The 22,644-nt window shown below is 42.2% G+C and overlaps 2 protein-coding genes across 10 annotated transcripts in view; one reads left to right on the top strand and one right to left on the bottom strand.

Annotated features, from left to right (window-relative positions):
* TIGD4 (tigger transposable element derived 4) overlaps window positions 1-22,644 on the top strand; it is an 827,821-nt gene that overhangs the window by 51,253 nt on the left and 753,924 nt on the right. The window lies entirely within an intron of this gene.
* The window catches only part of TMEM131L (transmembrane 131 like), a 158,243-nt gene that overhangs the window by 54,971 nt on the left and 80,628 nt on the right, over window positions 1-22,644 (bottom strand). For all 9 annotated transcript variants that reach the window (XM_082463494.1, XM_082463496.1, XM_082463499.1 and 6 more), the window contains 4 exons: window positions 3,753-3,830; window positions 3,401-3,554; window positions 1,732-1,790; window positions 1,316-1,424 (listed from right to left, as the gene is read on the bottom strand). In XM_082463494.1, coding sequence (XP_082319620.1) covers window positions 1,316-1,424; window positions 1,732-1,790; window positions 3,401-3,554; window positions 3,753-3,830 — 400 coding nt within the window. The remainder of the gene's footprint in view (window positions 1-1,315; window positions 1,425-1,731; window positions 1,791-3,400; window positions 3,555-3,752; window positions 3,831-22,644) is intronic.

The raw sequence follows: 22,644 nt of genomic DNA, 5'->3' as shown, positions 1-22,644 counted from the left end.
AGTAAGAGGCAAGTCCTTAGGTCTGCAGAGAAGACAAAAGTGAACAGTGAAGAGGCGTGTGTGGACGTGTGAGTGAGAAAGGAGCAGCTCAACCTGAGAGCACGGAGGAGCTCACAGCCAAAGTGGGTCCGCGCTGCAAAACACTGCTGAGGTATCAAATCAGTTTCAAGCATTCCTTGAGCCATGGCAGAACATCAAAACACTGGTACTGAATTCTTGACTCTGATACTAATACTAGAACTCTTTTTTTTCTTTTAGCTATATATATGGTTCCCCCCAAAATTCAAACAGTCACAAAAAGATGTGAAAATAGAAGTCTACCTTTCCCCCTGACTTCCCCATTACCTTAGACAAAGGAAACAACTGCCAGCAGACTCCCAAGCATCCTTCCAGGTGCTCTAACATATACAAATACACAGATGCCCTTAGAAGAAGGACACTGCTGACACTGCACGCCCATGTACGCTCCGTATAACCTGCAGAGGCCAGCCCCCCCCCGCCCCCAGAGATGAACTACAATTCTCTGTCAGTGGAGGCTTATACTGTTCTGCTGCCGCAAACAATGCATATTCCTGTATTACAGTTTTGAACATCTAGAGTGTATCTCTAGATAACCTTCTAGAAGTAGAATTAAGGATCAGAGACCACATAGGCACATCTTCAATTTTCACAGAGATTGCCAATTTTCCCTCCCAAAAAGGCTGCATCAATTTATACCCATGTCAAAAATATGAGTGTTTTTTTTCTTCCTAATCATTACCAACACAGGATATTAACATTCTGTCTGATCTTCATAGATCTAAGTCATAAATTATATCTCACGTATTGCTTTAAGTTAACATTTCTTTCAATGTAAGTGAGGTGGGGCTTGTTTTCATATGTTTAAAATGCATTTCTTTACAGAAATCTTTTGAACTATAAGTAAGACCCTGAAGATAGGATTGGGTTTATACTCGCTAGACATTCTGCATCGATTTCTACACAAAGAAACAAACCTGGGGCAGCTCAACCTCTCTGTGAAAGCAGTATGTCCGTCAGACTCATATACAACCTGGTCTTTCAAATCACCAACTGAATTACGATCTATAAACTCAAAATCCTGCACATGTGGCAGAATAAAAGCAGCATCACCATCACTTCTTCCATCATGCGACCTCTTATAACTGTTAAGTCTGTGGAATTGAAACTGAGCCCATTCACTTCCTAAAGCCTTGCCTACGCTGTAGTTGTGAGTCATTTCACAGAAAGAACTGCAGGCATAACAACTGGATAATGAAAATAAAAAGACAATCTCCAATATTTTTAAAATCTGTACCTTTGCAAGTAAAAGAGGCAATTTTTGTAAAGTTTGTTGTGGAAGTAGGTAGGAGTACTGGTTCAAACTGCAGAGACAGGGCATCTCTCTGTGAGAAATGATGTACATCCTGTAACAAAAAACAATCCACAGTACTGCTCTTAGCTGGAGAAGACTGATCCAATTTGAATCAACCCTGTTAAAATGACTAAGTAGCTCAGACTGGCATACAGAACAACTGCTCAGCACACGTGTCTATAATGGTACGAAGGGGTGCTGACAACCTTCATCCAAATATGGGCTCGAGCAAGGGAGAATGGGTTTAAATGAAAGCAAAAGATAATAGAGACAAGTGTTTTCTCAAAAATCCTCATGTTCTGCAATTAAATACACACTTGTAAGTTTAAACTACACTTTACGAAAGTATTTACAATTACCTGTATCCATATAAGGCTGTTTCCTGAATGCAATATATACATATTCACTGCCGAATCATCTGTCCAAAAGAATCAGAGCAATGAGATTAAAAGAAAGGGCCATCTCATTCTCACACCTTAATATAGTAGTTAAAATATCACGTTACATATTTCTATAAAAAAATGTAACTTACTTTTCAACACTAAAATTGAAGTGAGGAGCTATTTTCTGTTGATTAAGTCACAAGGAAAAGGACCTTGGCAAAAAGACTGACCTGTCAACACAGGCTCTCTAAATGATGAACTACCAGTAGAAAAAGTCTGAGTTTAGGGTCATAGTACTACTCCCCTGGATGAAACTAACCAACTGGACAGCTTCAAATAAAGTTAAGGTCTCCTATTGATTAGACAGCCCCTCATTTCCTTATTTGACAACCACACTGGGGAAAAATAAAACCCTGGATCTCAAAATGCAGGCTTCCCTTTAATCCTCACCAACAGAAGTGCTCCCCATGGGACAGGAGTCTCCTCTACACTGATGTCTACCTGGCCATTCTGGGAATCACCAGAAACTATGAACCCAAGGACAGGAAAGCTCTCCTGCTGACCCATGTCTACTACAGTCAGTTCTGAGGACTGGAAAGTAAACAATGTTTGACCAACAATTAAGACTGCCAATTTAAAACTATATTTTGGTACCATTTCTTTCTCTGAATGTGTATATGTGTGTACATACACACACACTCTCACTTACCAGAACTGTCTTGATAACCAATGGATAAGAGCAAACCCCACATGATAAATCACACAGATCATATGTGTCTCCTATAAAATCTCTTAGAAACTTAAACTGATAAACTAGGTTATTTTTGGTAAGTAGGACACACAATTTCAAAGATAAAGTTCATAGAAATGAACACTGAAACTCACACTACTCTTACTGATCAGGCATCCAGGAATAAGCAGCAGACAACCAACTATTAAAAATATAAACAGCATGATTTGGTCAACTGAGCTTCTGCAAATCAGTAAAACAGAAACAAGAGACACAAGACTTCAAATACTTCGTGAATATTTATATTAGATTGTCGTGCCCATTTAATTAGTTTACTATCTTCAGAACGCCAAGAAAAATTCTTCCCAGGGAAACACAGAATGGTTTGCCGTTGCCACTTAATTTATTTTTTATTTATTTATTTGTTTGTTTATTTATTTTGTTGCTGCAGGCGGGCTTTCTCTTGTTGCGGTAAGTGGGGGCTACTCTTTGTTGTGGTGCACGGGCTTCTCATTGCAGTGGCTTCTTTTGTTGCCGAGCATGGGCTCTAGGTGCGCAGGCTTCAGTAGGTGTGGCACGCACACTCAAGAGTTGTGGCACACAGGCTTAGTTGCTCCGCGGCATGTGGGATCTTCCTGGACCAGGGCTCAAACCCGTGTCCCCTGCACTGGCAGGCAGATCCTTAACCACTGCGCCACCAGGGAAGTCCGTTGCCACTTAATTTACCCCAAAATAATACAGCCTTACTAGCAGATGCAGATTGAGAACCAGTTACTACTGCACTGTGTTAATAATGAAAGCAAAGGCTCTCTGTCTTGGATTGCAATGATATGATCTATAAGTAAATGATATAGAATGATGATGCAGGTTAATCAAAATATGTTGTAACAGAAAAGTTTAAAGATTCCACCTTACCTGAGGTCTCAGATTTATCTGTAGCTACATAAATAATAGAGAGATGATCTAACAAATCTTGTGTGTTTTCTTCAAATTCTTTCGAGGCGTTTTCCATTGTTACAATTATGCTCATTTGTAGCCGTAAAACATCATCTGATTCCACATAGCAACTCTGAGATCGGAGGGATGGAAAAAAAGGAAATACTCAAAAATATCATCTGAATTTTTTTGTTTTGAACTTCACGGGGAAAAAGCACTTAAGGTAAGGGTATGTGCATTTCTAAGAACAGAACATGCTGTTTTATTTTTTATTTCTAAGCAAAGAGGCAGGAAGGAAGGCAGGAAGAAAACACTAAATTTTTTATTTTACCTTTAGTTGCTGACACACTTTATTATGTAAACTGCATTCCAGTTGCACTTGCAAGAGGCTAGTGTTAGTGGTTTCTGCCTAAAAGAAGAAAAAAGGGGAGAAAGAAATTAAAAGGAAGCAAAAGACACAATCTACTGCCAATAATAAACAATCTATCATTTATTCAGAAAGGACATTTCTTCATTCATTCACCATATATTTGAACGTCTGCTAAATGCTAGGTAAAATTCAATTTACTGGAAATACAATAGTGAATAAAACAGAGAAAAATCTTTTCTGTCACTGAGCTTACATCTAATGGAAATCATAAGCTCTCCCTTGGGCAACATGAAAATTCCTATTATGGCAATGAGCAGATAAATATGTTCTAAATATACACAGGAACACTGTAGTTTGGCATTTCTTATACTTTTCAAACATTTTGTTCCAGCGTAGGAGTCTGCTCTTATTTTAAAGTAGGTTCACCCAGTAAGAGCCAATCAACGGTTCTGATGTCTGCTTCCCATCTGTAGAGTGAGCTTAGACGCTATGAGAAAACCACAGGAAATGCCCAAAATTCAACCGGCTATCATTTTTCATGTGTGGAAGAGACGTGGATGGAAGAGACAAAAGTATATGAAAAGACTGCAGAATTTCATAAAGTTCAAAGATCTTAACAGCCACATGGGATGATATCGACATACTGTGAAGACAAAGAAATGCAAAGTCAATCCAGGGATACAGCCATTTGGGTGGGAGGGTGGGGGCAGCAGACGGCGAATACACAGAAAAGTCAGGTAGTGCAGCACGTGAATCTAAAGGATCTCCGCTGTGAGATTTCCTCTTCTGTTCAGTGTGACGTGTCTCGCATAGTGGTTATAAACAAGGCACTTGGCTTGGCAGTCACAGTCGGAACACCCGAAAATCTCAGCAAGGTGAGAAGGCATTCCCCAAATCCTCGGCTGACTTTCGTTTTACGTGGAATCACCACAATTACGTTTAATTTGTTAGATTTATAAGAACTACCTAAGTACATTATATAAAAACACATTTTTAACCACTTCAATTGTCATTCAGCAATTAATGTATAAAACAAGAATAAAATACAGTTGATCCTCTGTTCCGTGGATGCAGACCGGAAGGAACTTGAGCTTCCTTGGTGTGTGGTATCCAAGGGGGGTCCTGGATCCATTCCCCCACAGATGCCGAGGAACCACAGCACGTTACTTTTTTTTTTTTTTCACATTACATTTTAAAGTGTAGTAAAAAATAGTTAGGGGGTTTAACCAAGCTTGTAAATAGGACCAAACATTAACCAAAGGCTCTTTTAAAAAGTAATTGCTAGTATCAGCTAGACTTAGGGTAATACCACCTGTAAACTGAACCTCAAATCTTAAGGAAGAGCTAGATTTTCGAATATGTTTTTCTGTGAGCAAGTCCCACATCAAAGACATACACAAAGAAAGCCCACTACTCCCTGAAGCTGCGTTAATCAAAGTTATAAGTGACCCCCTCGTATCCAAATCTGATAGAAAGCTCTTTGGCCCGACCCTTCTCCGCCACGTCGCCTCCTCTCGGTGTTCCTCTGTCCTCTTAGGCTCCTGCTTTGCTGGCTCTTCCTCCTCGGGCACCAGCTGTTAGTCACTCCAGATTCCACCTCGGCCCCCTTCCCTCTCTCCCGCGGGGGGTCTGCGACACGCTGAAGCCGCCCACGTTCATCTCAGCAGCGCAGGCCTCTCCGCACACCCACGCAGGCAACCAGCGGCTGGGCGCCCCTCTGAATCCTCACCCACGCCCAGAGAGCGAGGCCCTTGCTGTGGGTCTCGTTACTCATAAAGTGGTTTGAGCCAGAAACCTGGAAACCGGCTTCACTTCGCCTCCTCACTCAGCTCCAGCAAACAGACCCAGACCCCAGGTTTGCTGACTGGACCTCCTCAGCAGCCCCTGGATCCGTTCACTTCCCTTTATTCCTAACAAACACCTGAAGGATCAGGGGTCAACTCGCTATGCCGGCAGGCCAAATCCAGCCCGCGGCCTGTGTTTGTATATGAAGTCTTGCTGGAACCACAGACACGCTCCTTCTCTCACAGAGTGCCTATGGCCGCCTTCGTGCTGCGACAGCAGAGCTGAGTATGGCCTGCAAAACCAAAACTATCTACTCCCTGGGCCTTTACAGAAAAAGCTGATGGACCCCTGCCCTCGTGGGAGGGAGGGGGAGGCGGGCAGGCAGGCTGGTACAGCAACTTCCTCCTAGTCTCCCCGTGTCCACCTCTGCCCTCTCCTCTCCACTGTCCACACTGCACCAGGAATGAGTTTACGAATAAGCAAATCAGCTCACGCCACTACCTGCTTAGAACCCTTCACAAACTTCCTGCTCGGCCAAAGCCCCAAGTCCTTTACTGTAGCTACAAAACCCGGGCACCTGCCTTGTCTCTACATCCTTGTTTACGCTGCAGCCTCGCCGGTCTACTTTCTGCTCCATTTGGCCTTCAACCTCTGAATGTGCTGTTCCTTTGCCTTGAACTCGCATCCCCAAGCCACCCTCCCCTCCATCTACCTAAAGCTGATTCATCCTTCATGTCCCAGCTTAAATACCATCCTCAGGGAGGTCGTCCTTGACACCACCAGGGGGTAAGTGTCATCACTCACATCCACACCGCCTTTTACCTGACCTTCCATAATGCCCCTCATTACACTGCAGCAACCTGTTCAAGGTCTGCCTGTCCCAGCAGACAGTAAGCCCCCATCTGTGCTTTTACCACAATGCCTGCCACTTAACTGGCACTCAACAGACAGCTGATGACGGAAGAGAAGTGGCTGCACAGTCACAGATGTTTGCTTGAAAGGTGCAAGCCTGAAAGGGGCAAGAAACTAAAAATAAACAACGGCTCTAAAATAAGAGCACGAAGCAAAACCTGATATCTGGCATGTGCTTCTGATCTGAAACTTTCCCCAAAAAAAGTTTAAAGAAACACCCATATCAACACACTTTCAACATATACGTTTATAATTAAGTTGGGTTTTGTTTCATCTACAACAATTTAACTATAGGTCTTAACCTGACAAGGCAATTTTCTTGCCTAAAATATTTCTTCACATGTTGAAATTATGTTAAAGTTCAAAATTATGACTTTGAACATGATTAAAAATCCTATCTGCACAGTGATTTGATGCGATTTAAAGCCCAATATTTTGTCATTCTTGATGACAAATTTATAATTTACCATGAATGAATTTATAATTTACCAAGAATGAATTTATAATTTACCATGTTAAGTAAGATTCTTCTGTTAGCTGAAAACATAACAAAAATAAACTACAATATTGTTTCATTTGCTGTACAACATATTTCAGACTCCCACCAGGGGGAGTTCCTACACCTCCAAACTGCCCTTGAAGCATGCTGATTTTTCCCAAAGAGAAATTTAAATGTTCATGTCTTTCTCTCCCAAAAGAACAAAAGTATTGCAATCTTGACTTAAAATCAGAAACTATAACCAAAACATGAGCCACCTGGAGCAAGCACAGGCACACTGGGATTACAAATTACCTCTGAAAGGACACCAGCTGTTTTGACATTTGTTTTGACCCCTTATGCAGAAGTGTGCCTGGGCAGATTATAAAAGAAAAACAAACAAAAACATACTTCTCTACTTTTGAAACCTCCCACATTATTTTAATAAATTAGTTCCTAAATTTGACAGCTAAAAGAAGTAACACTTCCTTAGTAGTATTTTTTAAGATTTTTTTTTTTTTAATGTGGACCATTTTTAAAGTCTTTATTGAATTTGTTACAATATTGCTTCTGTTCCCTGAGGCATGTGGGATCCCAGCTCCTTGATCAGGGATCAAACCTGTACCCCCTGCATTGGGAAGCAAAGTCTCAACCACTGGACCGCCAGGGAAGTCCCCTAAGTAGTTTTCACATAAGTGTATGATATTATTTTAGAAGATGGGAAAAGATGTGGTTTGGAGGGGTTAAATGACTTATCAAAGGTTAGTTAGTAAAAAAATAGCAGGTCTTTTAACATAAGTCATAAGTATTTTTTCCAAGTAAATTGGAACAGGCCAAGTCCATTTCTCCTGGGTACTTAAAAGCCTAAAAATTCTTCAGCATGAAAATATGTCTTAGAAAACCATACCAGGAGATAATGTAACAGTCAAGAAAATATCCCTGTTAAGACTTCTTTTGTATGGCATGTATTTTGTGGAGAAGACGTATGAATTTAGGGAATGGGATGAAAGAGAAAAAAAATCACCTTCCTCTACTTGCTAAAAAATTGGTCTTTGTGTACCAGGCCAGGGGCAGAGTGTGATTCTGGGGGGCTGTGTGCAATTAAACAGGAAAGAAAATGATAGACAAAGTTCTAAGTCATCTGAGATGACTTTCACTAGCAAGAGTAAACCATATCCTGACAAGAGTATATGAGAGTCTATAATGCATTAATCCAGACAGAATGAACAACAGATTTGAAATTATGATGTTCCCAGTATTGACCACATATGAAAACCGTTCATTTCAGGAACATAATGTATGAAATATAAAAAAATTACTTAGATATATCCCAACCTGAGATTTCTCCTTCTCAGTTTTCTTCCCTTTCACAATTCTGAATGCTAAATTGTAGAGGCCCTTACAAAGGTAAGTCTCTTATACCCACGTGTGTCTCAGTTAGGAACACAGAGCCCACATAAGCCATGTGACCATTCCAGCCAGCGGCCCACACATATGGTGCTACGTACAGTACATTCTATACAGCAAATCATTTTGTATAAAATGAGCGCTTTCCTGGGTCCCTTCTACACAACACTCACACTCTTTAACTGAACTCCTAATTTAGTGTCTCCTGCATAACAGACAGGCTCAGCTGAGTTCGGTTGCTTCACCCTAATATTAACCAGCAGTTGTGCTTCAGCCCTCACCACTACCACTAACCTTCTGGTTCTCAGATCTGTAACCACTGAAACAATATCTACCTATGTTGTCAGACCCACTCACGAAAATATTTGTAAAACCCTAAGAACCGGACGAAATGAGTTGTTTTTATTTGTTTTAAGGGAAAAAGGGTTGAATATTAGCCATGAAAAGGAACGAAATTGGGTCACTTGTAGACATATGGATGGACCTATAGTCTGTCATACAGAGTGAGGTGAGCCAGAAAGAGAAAAACAAGTATCGTATATTAACGCATGTATGTGGAATCTAGAAAAATGGTACAGATGAACCTATTTCCAGGGCAGGAATAGAGATGTAGACGTAGGGAACGGACATGTGGACACAGTGGAGGAAGAGGAGGGTGGGATGAATTGGGAGATTAGGACAGACATATATACACTACCATGCATAAAATAGATAGCTAGTGGGAACAAGCTATAAAGCACAGGAAGCTCAGCTCAGTGCTCTGTGACGACCTAGATAGGTGGGATGGGGGGTGGGGTGGGAGGGAGGTCCAAGAGGGAGGGGATATATGTACAATGAAGCTGATTCACTTCATTGTACAGCAGAAACTAACAAAACATTGTAAAGCAATTAGACTCCAATTAAAAAAGAAAGTGAATAGTACTTGGTCAGAGCAACAGATTTCTTTCCAATATATAATTTAATATTAGACGTAAATAAAAATCAATTTTATCATTAAAAAAAAGCACATGTATCACATTTTTCCTTATCCACATCTTTTTAGAAAAGGCAGTGTGGCCAAGTGGCTTTGCAGTCAACACGGACTGAAGATGAAACCTTGGGGATAATCCCTACCTTTTCCAAGACTCAGCTTTCTCTTGTATAAAACAGTTAATGGACTCACAGCCATGCTACCAGCATTAAATGCGATACACATGCCAATCACAGTGCATGAAGCAGGCCCTCAAAAGGGAGCATTTGCTTTTTCATTCACAATTCATGCATTCATTTAGTAAAATTCCACAACAAATCATTTAAATGCTTCTAGGAAGCATTTACCCCACATCAAAGTTGTTAGAAGGGAAACTCCTCTTCCCCAATCCTTTGGTTTCCAAGAGAAGGGATTTTTTGTCTTAAATGTTTCAAATTCTTCTTGTCTTATTTCATAAATGGTTCAGAACCCAAGAAAAGAGAGAAGGGTCATTTACTGCACACCATCTCCCACCCCCCTGAAATGTGCCAAAAACCATTAAAGACAAAACACAATGTGAAGAACAAGTTAACAGTGAAATATTAATACTTTTGGTCGGACCAAGTGGCAGTGGCCTGCGTTGTGCAATACCCTGGACTTTTACACTTGGGCAGCTGGCCCTTAACGACCACAACCTGGGCTGGCAGTTCCAGGACAGCCATGTGGGATTTCCACCTTGGTAGGTCATGCAGCGTACAGAAGCGCGATCCAAAGACAAGCAGCTATTTTTATACAGTTGGCTGCCGCCAGGCCTTAAGCAAATGGCAAGTGAGCCCTGAAGGCCTGGCTCAGCCCTTGAGCTTGGACCCAGGCTCGGCACAAGTTCAGGCTCTGTGATGCAGGCTGCTGTGGCTTGCCCTTGAGCAATACAGCATGGCTTTGACCTAAGTAGGCACAGAGAAGGCTGTGAAAGAAAGGGTGTTGCAGTGGAAAACAGTACAGTGGTTCCTCAAAAATTTAAACACAGAATTACAATATCCAGCAGTTCCACTTCTGGGTTTACACCCAAAAGTGACAGGAGGGGTTTGAACAGGTATTTGTACACCTATATTCACAGCAGCATTACACACAGTAGCCAAATGGAAACATTCCGAAGTCCACTGATGGATGAATGAATAAACAAAACACGGGATATATACACAGTGGAATATTATTCAGCCTTAAAAGGGAAGGGAGGACTTCCCTGGTGGCGCAGTGGTTAAGAATCTGCCTGCCAATGCAGGCGACAGGGGTTTGAGCCCTGGTCTGGGAAGATTCCACATGCCGCAGAGCAACTAAGCCCGTGCACCACAACTACTGAGCCTGCGCTCTAGAGCCCACGAGCCACAACTACTGAGCCCGCATGCCACAACTACTGAAGCCCCTGCACCTAGAGCCCGTGCTCCACAACAAGAGAAGCCACCACAATGAGAAGCCTGCACACCACAACAAAGAGTAGCCCACACTCTCCGCAACTAGAGAAAAGCCCACGTACAGCAATGAAAACCCAATGCAGCCAAAAATAAATAAATTAATTAATTAATTTTTTTTAAAAAAGGGAAGGGAATTCTGACACCTGCTACAACATGGAGGAACCTTGAAGACACTGAGCTAAGTGAAATACGTCGGTCACAAAAGGACAAATACTGTATGAGTCCATGTATGAGGGGACCTAGAATATTCAAATTCATAGAGACAGAAAGTAGAATAATGTTTACTAGGGGCTGAGAGGAGGGGGTAATGAGGAATCACTGCTTAATGGGGGACAGAGTTTCAGTTTGGGCAGACGAAAAAGTTCTGGAAGTGGACGGTGGTCATGGCTGCATAGCACTGTGAGTATAATTAATGCCACTGAACTGTACACTTTAAAACGGTTAAAATGGTAAATTCTGTGTTATGCATATTTTACCACAAGAAAAGAAAAGGGAAAGGGCGGGGGAAGGAAAAACAAAACAAAAACAAAATGGTGTCCCAGTCAGGGCTCTCCTCAAAATAGAGAGAGCTTCCAGAATACTATCTGGTGCTTCTATAGCCCGATCTTGAAGAAACTGTGTTGGGTCCAACTCCAGGCAGGCAATATAGACAGGCTGCTCCAAATTCTGTTCCTTTTTATGCCTTACCTTTATGGATACGAGTCGGAACTGTGAGAAGGTTTATTTTAAATTCATGTGGTTGGTCCACAGACTCAAGAGTTCCCCTCCAACTCCCTGGCCCTACAGCTATTAATCACCTAAATGCTAACTGCTGCTTCAGATTTTCAAGATCCAAAGTGGAAGATACATAGATGGGGGCAGATTTTATAAATAAAGAAGCAATAAGGATAACCTTATTAAAGAGATATGCTGTCATCTTGGGTTGAGTCAGAAAAGCAATTTGACAAAATTAATGTATGCACGAAGAAGGCAACCACTAAGGGCTGTCCTTGGAACGATTAGGCTCATTCCGGAAATCAGAAAGGTGCTAGAAGCTTAGAGAAACGCTCTCTATCTTCCTATCAGGACAAGAGGAACAAAAACAAAACAACAAAAAAAAGCAAGGCAGGTTGATGAAACAGGAGGGAGAGAGGGCCACCCTTTGGAGAAAGGTTGACATCTTGGGGAATAACTGGACAGAGCTGCAACAGAAAAGGAGACCTTGACACCCGGTTCAACAGACAGAGACAGGGACAGCCTGGAGTCTAACTCAAGTGAGGGAGCAATATCTTTGTGCTTGTTTGAGCCTTAAAAAAAAAAAACCTCTAATAAAGGAAGACAAGCAAGATCTCAGAGGACTGGAATTGCTCCTCCTAGAGGAACCAGGATTCAGTTCTAGGAACTGTGGAGAAACACACTTCTAAAGCCAGGTACAAAACCCACAGTGAGAGCAACTGAGGACCTACGTTCATCTCCAAAGACTGACACAGCTCTACCAAGGGTTACACAAACTCTGGACAGGCTGTGAGGGGTGGGGGTAGCAGCGGAGATTGGAGATCAGACGAAGATGCTGGAGCACAGCAGGTGGAGGGACTGTCACTGCCTGTGCCCTGAGGGAACACACTTGCAAAGTTTATGGAATTAGGACTCAGTCTAAGAGAAGGCACAGCATCGAGGAAACCTATTAAAGGGGAACCAGGGAGAACAAGGCAGACTGATGCCAGCCCTAAATTAGATGCTGGTCTATTGGGAGAACGTCTCCAATGTAAGAGCACCCAGTGCAGGGAAGAGAAGAAGATTCGGCAGACCCAAAACTTAGCAACTGTATCTCTCTTGCTTTGGGAGAACTCACAAGAAAATATCTAGAGGAACACCTAGAGGAAAAAGTAGATTTAGACCAAAAAGGAAAGAAAAAGGTCTTAAAAAAAAAGGAATGCATCAATTCCAGCAAACAGCAGTAGCTTACAAGCATTAGGGAAAAAGAGACCAGCAAAAGCAGCTGGTTAAACAGCAAGAAACTCATCTAAGCCTCCCTGACAGCAAAAGGGGACAGGAAGAGACCAGCACATCCTGCAGGCAGAACACAGCCTACAGACAAAGAAGGGCACACGCACAAGCTGGAGGAGACAGCGCGGGGCTCGGGGGCCAGGAGCTACCCCCACTGGGCCCCAAGCTCCCCGAGTGTCAACAGCAGTTCCCCGCCAGGAATCTGCTGCGAACAAGCTCCACTTGAAACAAGCAGGACGAAAAGGGAAAAACCTTCCCAAAGAAGCAGGTTCCAGAAGCCTCTGTGAGGTCCTGGTAACAGTTAACGGAAACCACATCACAAACAGGTCTCAAAGTCCCCACCCACAGATGCTCCATCCCTTAACAGAGCGGGGACACCACTCAGCACAGGAGTGCCAGAAACAAGGGCTCCCTGCAAAAAGGAGAGGACAGACACACCTGGTGACTGGACTGCACCACCGCAAGGCTCTGCCTGTGAGCACAGACCCGAGAATCTGAGCATCTCCGTGTCACTTCCGAAGAGAGGAGGTGGCTCCTCCCCAAATTCGCCTCCAGACAGGCAACCTCTGCCCATTGAGTTTAAGGGCGCAGGTCTTGGCCTCAGAACTGGCATGAGCTGAGGCTGAAACCAAGGTGATGGTTTCAGCCCTCCATCCCTCTCTTTGGCAAAGATGAAGTACTGGGAACAATTCTGCTCAAAATTAGCGCCTTGAGGGCTGGGGGGCATGTTCTCCAAACTTGGTGGATGTAAGGTTGATAATCTAATGTTCCTGTGTGTCTTGTTAAGATTCTAGACTCGGGCTTCCCTGGTGGCACAGTGGTTAAGAATCTGCCTGCCAATGCAGGGGACACGGGTTCAAGCCCTGGTCCAGGAAGATTCCACATGCCGCGGAGCAACTAAGCCCGTGAGCCACAACTACTGAGCCTGCGCGTCTGGAGCCTGTGCTCCACAACAAGAGAAGCCACCACAATGAGAAGCCCGCACACCACCACGAAGAGTAGCCCTCGCTCGCCATGACTAGAGAAAACCCACATGCAGCAAAGAAGACCCAGCACAGCCAGAAATAAAATAAATGAAATAAATAAATTTATTAAAAAAAAAAAAAAAGATTCTAGACTCAAGCTCCACTTGAAACAAGCAGAGACAAGAGAGACTTAGTGTTGAACTACTGTAATTTCTGAGAAGCCCTGGGGAAGCCACGCACATCCTGGCGGGGGGCTTTCTGAGAAGCCCTGGGCAGGGGGCAGGGGGAGTTACCCCAGCTGCACACAGGCATGGAGAAGCTCTCTGGCTAAGACCAAAAAAAAGGAATTAGGGAGGACTTCAAATTCTCTGCATGTTAACTCACAGGCCAACATAATTTGATATGGGGCTAGAACCTTGAACTTTCATGTCTTGCCAAGGATTGCTTCTCTGAATTTTAAATTTCTCCCTGAGAGTTTCATAATAGGAGAGGGTTTATATACAAAAACTTTTTTAAGTGATAAATGCATTTTAGCTATGTGCCAGATACTAGGTTCTAAGCTTTTTACATGTATTCATTTATTCAATAACTATAGCACTCCTATGAGGTAGTGCTATTATCTGTTTTATAGATAAACTGAGACATAAAAGGGTTAGGTAACCTGGCTAAGACCTCTCAGGACCAAGACTTTTACCCAGGTGGCCTGGTTTTAGAATTCACTTTCTTATTCATTTCACTATACAGTTCTGTGATGGGGCATCCTTATAAGGCTGGGTTGGTTTTTTTTTTTTTTGGAATATCTTAATTCTGTTATTTGATCCCCTTTCAAAGCTCTGGTAAGCTTTACTGGATACTTGAAAAGAATTTGGGATGGGAAACAGATGAGGATATGAACTTCAGACCTGGGGCATAGTGTGGCTTTGGAGCAGATTATTGATGAATTATTATAATGCATCTCAGATCTTTCCAGGGGAAAACTCAACTGTGCATCCCAGAGGTCCACAGAGGATCGAAAAAGCAGGGCTGGTACCAGTGGGAGAAGGAACAGGCTCAGGAAGGCAGGAGCACGGTCACGGGAAGTCTGCTCACCTCCGTGCAGAGAGGGAGGGCCATGGGCTTAACAACGGGTAAGCCCAAAGGGTCAAAAGTCCAAAACTGAGGAGCGCTATTAGGAAAGTAAACACTAAACACTAAATATTCCTGATACTGCTGTTCCTTTGCCCCAAGCCTTCCTCTCCCCTCAAGGTAGAGGCAGTTGCCTACTAGTGAGCCACAGACAATGACCTTGTACTGCAGGCAGGGTGACAGGGCAGGGGCTATTGGACGAGTTGGTTTCTTTTCTCCTTCTCTCTACATCCTGGGTAAGGGTGTTTGTCCTTGATTCAAACATCCCTTCCATAAGAGGAAATGCAGATGGTCAACAGGCACGTGAAAAGATGAATGCTAATCATCAGGGAAATGGAAGTCAAAACCACAATGAGATTTCACCTCACACCTGACAGAATGGCTATCCTCAAAAAGAGCACAAATAACAAACGCTGGTGACCATGTGGAGAAAAGGGAACCCTGGTACACTGGTGGTGGGAATGTAAATTGGTGCAGCCACTGTGGAAAATAGTATGGAGGTTTCTCAAAAAACTAAAAATAGAACTACCACATGACCCAGCAATTCCACTCCTGGGTATATATCCGAAAAATACAGAAACACTAATTTGAAAAGATACATGCACCCCAATGTTCATAGCAGTTTTATTTACAATTGTCAAAATATGGAAGCAACCTAACTGTCCAACAACAGATGAATGGAAATGGATAAAGAAGATGTGGTATATATATACAATGGAATACTACTCAGTCATGAAGAAGAATGAAATTTTGCTGTTTGCAACAATATGGATGGACTTGGGGGGTATTACGCTAAGTGAAGTAAGTCAGACAGAGAAAGACAAATACTGTATGATTTCACTTATCTGAAACACAAAACAAACTAGTAAATGAAACAAAAAAAGAAGCAGACTCACAGGTATAGAGAACAAACTAGTGGTTACCAGTGGGGAGAGGAAAGAGGGGAGGGGCAAGACAGAGGTAGGGGATTAAGAGGCATAAACTATCATGTGTAAAATAAGCTACAAGGGTACATTGTGCAACACAGGGAATACAGCCAATATTTTATAATAAGTATAAATGGAGTATAACCTTTAAAAATTGTGAATCACTATATTGTACACCTGTAACTTATGTAATGTTGCACATCAACTATACTTCAACTAAAAAAAAAGTCCCTTCCAATGGGCCACACCATGGTCTACCTGGGGGCCGGGAGTTAGCAACTCTGACCCTCTTACATCAGCTGACACAGGAGAATGTGGCTTCTCAGTAATATAAATTTAGTTTTCTAGCTTCTGATTCTTATATATCCACCAGTTCAGACCCTGAGGAAGAGAGGTGCTATTTATTTACTGGGCATCTTCAAGTCTTCTAACAAAAGTTTCTAGAATATCCTAACATAGTGAATGTTGGCAGAATTATAATTCCTTGCTTTTTAAGGTCATTTATTCAATTCTCAATCATTTATTTACTATGTGTTCCGTGGCGAGGCTCTGTGCTAGGTGATAAGAAAACAAATACTGGTTAGGACATGATTCCTGCTCTTTAAGGAGCTTATAATCTTAGTAAAGGAAAACACATACACAGAAACAAAAGCTTTTGCATACTATCCTTGCTAAGACAGGGGTCTCTCAGGGCTTTCAGTAAGGAACTAGTCAATTCTCCAGGAGGCAAAAAAGGGACTAAGCAAGTGCTGAGTTAAAAAGAGGGGCCGAGGGCTTCCCTGGTGGCACAGTGGTTAAGAATCTGCCTGCCAATGCAGGGGACACGGGTTCGAGCCCTGGTGCAGGAAGATCCCACAGGTCGCGGAGCGACTAAGCCCGTGCACCACAACTACTGAGCCTGAGCTCTAGAGCCCATGAGCCACAACTCTTGAGCCCACGCACCTAGAGCCCATGCTCCGCAACAAGAGAAGCCACAGCGATGAGAACCCCATGCACCCCAACAAAGAGTAGCCCCCGCTCGCAACTAGAGAAAGCCCGTGCGCAGTAATGAAGACCCAACGCAGCCAAAAATAAATAAATAAACAAAATTTTTTTTAAAAAAAAGGAGGGGCCAAGAAACTGTTCTCTCCTGGAACACTGTTCTGTCCTGCCAAGAGAGCAGAGATTTCAGAGAAGCAAACGGGGCTGATGGGGGGAGGAGACTTCGCGGGCTGGGGGGTTTGGGGGGCAGGGGGAAGCCGAGGAAAGGGGAACAGCCCCACCCCTGCGTACCTCTTGCGGCTTCACCAAGCTTCCTTCCTGTCTCCCATTCACCAGCCCTCTATCTCTTCCCAAACTCCCACGCCACTGAATCATTCTCACTGGAGGCTCCAATGAAAAAAAAGAAAAAAATTTAAATTTAAGCAATTTCCTTGCTTTAAAAGCTGCATTCAGAGGCAGGTAGGTAACGGCATATATTTTCCTAACATACAGTAATAACTCTCCAGAGTCTGACAGACTAACATTTTTATGTTAAAAAAGGTAACTTTTATCAGGCAAATAAATGTTATTAAATACGTTATGTTCCCACCCAGATTTGTAGGAATTCTTAGCTACCTCACCCAGTAAATCTGTGTATTTCATTTAACTTATCCTGTAAGACATCAGGAAAACAGGGCAGCCAGCCACAGCGGCCTTTAACCTTTCCCTGTTTTTATTTTCCATTTCCAGATCCTCGTTCAGACTTCTGCAACTTATTTGTTACTGAGAAACCTGCCCCTTTCCATTTCTCCTCTGTCGAACTGTGATTGGAAACGTTCCTTGTCCTCCTCCCCACACTGACTTTATAGCTTCCCTTCCAGACCACCGCACTTACTCGACAGGGATCAGCACCTAGGAGGCGAATCCCCGGACAGCAACGTGGGGCGCGTTCCCCGAGCCTGGCCGGCACCAGGCTCCACACAGGCTGGCACCACAGGCCTCACCAACACCTGTCCCGGGCGGGCAGGCACAGGGCCTGACAGCAGCATGCCAAAGCCAGGCTGTGCCAGTCTTAAAAGGGTAGCAACTCCTGGTCTGAAGTGTATCAGACATCACACACAATCCCCAGAAATAAGCTCTCCTTTACACAATCAGGTAACAGGATACTGTAGACACTCTGAAAAGTTCAGAAAGGAGGTGACAAAATATTCTTCCTGGTCACCTATGTTGAGTGTGACTGTGGTCTTGGGGGTTATTTCTAATTTTTTACTTCTCTGGTTTCCTGTGTTTTCTTATAATTACACTGTAATTTTTTATCGTCACAATCTCCTTTTGAGAGAATTCAATACTATGATACTATGTTAGGACACACAGATCCACTGTTACTTCATGGGAACTGTGTGTCATCGGCCTTCCTCTAATTTAAAGCCTCTCTGTGTTTCCCATATTGCCTTATAATTCCACCTTTAACAATAAATATTATTTTACAGTGATTCCAATAATAATAAGTTCTTTTAACTCTCTGAGACAAGGTTATTGCTATAGTGACCCTATACGCCAGATTCTGAAAGAATGACAATTTCAAATATTCTGTTTTGCCCAAATAAACCACTGAAACATTCCTCAAATCTCAATGGCTTGGATCCAAAACAACACTAAAGAAAACGTTAAAAAATAAAACTTCTTACTTTTTCATGAGCCTAACACAACTCTATTTACATATTACATCCCACCATATACTTTACAATTACAATCACAGAGTACAGTCTAGCTTATAATCTACTATTCGCTTGTCAGACATTTCTACATAAGCATCATAATTGTAACTTGCAAGAACTACTTAATATTCTACTATGTTGATATACTTAAATTTATCAAATCCTTTTTCCACTGTTGAGCCTTTAGGCTGTTTCTACTGTTTTTGCCATTATAAAAATGCCGCCAAAAAAATTTTTTTTGCATATATCTTTCCTGGAACATGAATTACAAAGTCAACAATATGAAAATCATTACCTGGGGAAAAATTTAAAGCATACTGAGCCGGGACTGCCAATCCCAGCTCTGTCCTCAACCTCCACCAAGTAACCTAAACTCTAAGACCATTCTACAATTTCTAAAATAAGAATTATACCACCTGCCCTGGTAGTAAATCTGTTGAAGGTCATCTGGTTGATGTGGTGAAAAGGTGAAGTTAGACAAATCTTAGATATTACGACTGGAGATATGCTATTTGGGGCTCTTAACTTGGGTGCCCACTGACTCATCTACCTATGAAAAGCTCTGGGGCTGCCCTCAATGTACCAAACACTAAGGTGATACTGAGATTATGAAAATGAAAAAGAAACAGGCCTGGGCCTCAAGAGCCTCATGGAAGAGCAGCAGAGGGAGACAGCCCGGGGACACAAAATGTTAAAGCAGCTTTGAACCAAGCGTCGTGGGACCAGAGCAGAGACTGGCCTGGGAACCTGGAGAGGAGGTGATATCTGAACTGGGTCTCAGAGGACAGAATTAGAAGTAAAATTGGAGTCAGAACAGGGGAAAAGCCTATGAAGGGGAGACAGTCTGTACAAAGGGATGGCACGGTCTGGCAGTGATGGGAGGTTTGTGAGCCCAGAGATGAGAAGAGCAGGGTGGTACCCCGAGGCTGGAGAAGAAGCTGGACCCAGGAGACGAAGGACCTTGTAGGCCAAGCTAGGGTGTTTGGGCTGGATCCTGCAAACAACAGGGACCCAGCAGTGTAGTGACCAGGGAAATAATGAATAGTTTTGTTTAAGAAGACATCACCAGCATGCGCAGCAGGTGCACTGGAGGGGAGAAAGCCTGACTGGGGGATAATCCAGGTGCCAAATGATGACAGGACTGCAACAAAAGCAGAGGGTCCTCAGATTCTCACTTAAACCCACTGTCATAGTGACGTCTTGTCTGCTAGGAATGCTCACTCCATAAACGTCAAAACAAATGAAAAAGAAGGACTAAGTGAAAAGGCAACTTAATTCCTCATGTCTGCCCCCTTCTTCCCCAGAGCAGACACGCATGTGCAGCAGAGAGGCCGCAATGCACACCCTCCTCTCACTGAACTCAGCCCCTGCTAGAGAACTCCCGGCCAGCACGAATTTAGACAGAAGACGAATCACACAAACACTCTTGGCTTCAGCAGAAGAGAGTGAGCCATTTAATCCAGTTCGACTGAGCAGGAAAAATGCAAAAGTAAGATATGAGTGGACACACACAAAAAGGACTGGAATGAGCTCATACTACAAAAAAACTGAGATAACCTAACAATTTTTTCACGGGCACCCTAGTTTATTTCACAAGAGGGACACATTTTTTTTTTGTTATTCCAAAAAACAGAGATCTTGAACCAATTACAATCTATATGACATTATAAATGTTCACATTGTTTTCCCCCCTATTCATAGAAATAAGAGCAAATAAAATGGACATATTTCATCTGACCATTTTCCCTAAAGGTATGCTCTTTCAGAAAAGGAGGATGAAATATCAAACAATGCCCTTTTCAGGGCGCTTTAGTAAAGTTATACTCTGTGACCTGGGGTTGGGCTCTGTCCTGGGGCTTTACAGGTGTTCATTTAATGATCCAACGAGAGACAAGTGAGCTCAGTGGAAGGAGCACAGGCTTGGAAAAAGACAGACAGAGGGAGGAAACTGGCTTTTGACCCTCATGGAAGTACTTAATTTTTCCTCCAGTTTGTATCCCTAAAGTAAATCCATGGTTTTTTTCTTACTAGCATTATTTAAATTTGATTTTGTCATAGTTAACTGAATCTTTTAGCAGCTCAGGAGACAAAACCAAGTGCTGCCACAGTCCCTCTGTGTGAGGTATCATGTGGTAAGCTGCAAGGGTAAGTGAGCAAAAGTGTTCTGATTACATAAATTTCTAGTTGCTACCTTAGGAAGCAATTTTAAGTATGTGTGAGCAAAGGCCAGTGACAGTCCCTGTATCTGAAAGACTCAGGACATATTCATTTCTGCCTAAACCTTCTCACTCTTTAGCTTTCTACCAGATGCACTTTCCAGCTCTGTCCTGGAGAAGATTCAGTCATGAGCACTCCTTCCCCCACCCTCCTTCCCCGTTGAGAGAAGGGACCTCTTGAACTCAGCACCCACCCCAGATTATGGGTTCTGGACCACAGGCAAAAGGTAGACAAAAACACGGGACAGAAAGAATATCAAAATAAAGATACTCCTTTCTGGAAAAGGACAGCCGGCAACCTTACAGCCACTTAAAACACAACTTGAACGCATTTTATGTGTGCAGTTTAAATGCAAAAATATTATAGTCAGGATTTTTCTGAGGAATGCCATAATTATTTCTTAAGTCTAAATTTTGTAGGTTTTTGTTTTTGTTTCTAGGTGTAGTAAGCCTTGAAAAAAAGACTTTGAAGTTTCCTTTTCTAAATCACTGTAAAAATGAAAGAAATTTAAATAATTGCCTTTTAAGAAATATTTTTTTATATCTAGACCTCTCAATACTGGGTTCCAACAAAAGATCAGTCAAAAAAATTGAGTTTTACCTTCAAACTCTGAAATGTATTCTACATTGTCACGTCATAAGAGCAGGGACACTGTGCTGTGTTCACTGCCCTATCATTTCCTGGAACATTCAAGAAATGATATCTAATAACTAACTGTTGACTGACTGATGGGGGGAGCTATGCTCAACAGGGGCAGCCTTAGACAGTGACTTGACTAAACTCATAGATCCCAGTATAAATGAAAATGGAGAGAATCTACCATTGGGAACAGAGCTGAAGCTGAGACAGTCAAGGAGGACGCCGAGACACTCCAATGGGGGAAGAACTGTCTTTTCAACAAATGGTACTGGGACTACTGGAAATGCATATGAAAAGAATGAACTTGGATCCCGAGCTCACACTATACACTAAAGTGAAGTAAAAATGGGTCACAGACCTCACTACAAGAGATGAACTATAAAGCTCTTAGAAAAAAACACAGGAGTAAATCTTTACAACCTTAGGCCTTGTTAGATTTGACACTAAAAGCATAAGTGACCAAATAAAAAATAGGTGAACTGGACTTCATCAAAATTAAAAATAAAAAGACAACCTAAAGAATGGGAGAAAAATACATACAAATCATGTACCTGATGAAAGTCTACTATCTAGAATATATAAAGAACACTTATATCTCAACAATAAAAAGACAAATAACCCAATTAAAAAATGGGCAAAGGATCTGAATAGACATTTCTCCAAAGAAGATATAAAAATTATCAAAAAGCACATGAAAAGACGCTCAACATCATTAGTGATTAAGGAAATGCAAATAAAAACCACATGAGGTATCACTTCACACCCACTAGGATGGCTATAAAAAACAAAACAACAACAAAAAAACAGAAAATAACAAGCCTTGGCAAAGTTGCAGAGAAACTGGAATCCTCACATATTGCTGGTGAGATTGTAAAATGATACAACCACTTTAGAAAACAGTTTGACAATTCCTCAAAATGTGAGACATAGAATTACCATATGACCCAGCAAAATTCCACCCTTACATATACACCCAAGAGAATAGAAGACATACGTCCACACAAACTTGTCCATGAATGTTCACAGTGACATTATTCATAATAGCCAAAAAAACTAAAACAAATCAAAAAAATGAAACCAATTGATAAATGTTTAAACAAAATGTGGTATATGCCTATACAATATATCATTTGGCAATAAAAAGGAAGGAAAGACTGATAACATGGATGAAACTTGAAAACACTACGCTAAGTGAAAGAAGCCAATCACAAAAGACCACACAATTCATTTACATGAAATGTCCAAAATAGACAAATCTATAGAGACAGAAAATAGAGTAATAGTTGCCAGGGACTAAGGCAAAGAAAATGTTCT

This window comes from Balaenoptera physalus (assembly GCF_965194825.1).
Source record: "Balaenoptera physalus genome assembly, chromosome: 5".
Classification (NCBI taxonomy): Eukaryota; Metazoa; Chordata; class Mammalia; order Artiodactyla; family Balaenopteridae; genus Balaenoptera; species Balaenoptera physalus.
Note: the sequence above shows the minus strand (reverse complement) of the source record. Positions and strands in the feature narration are given on the sequence as shown.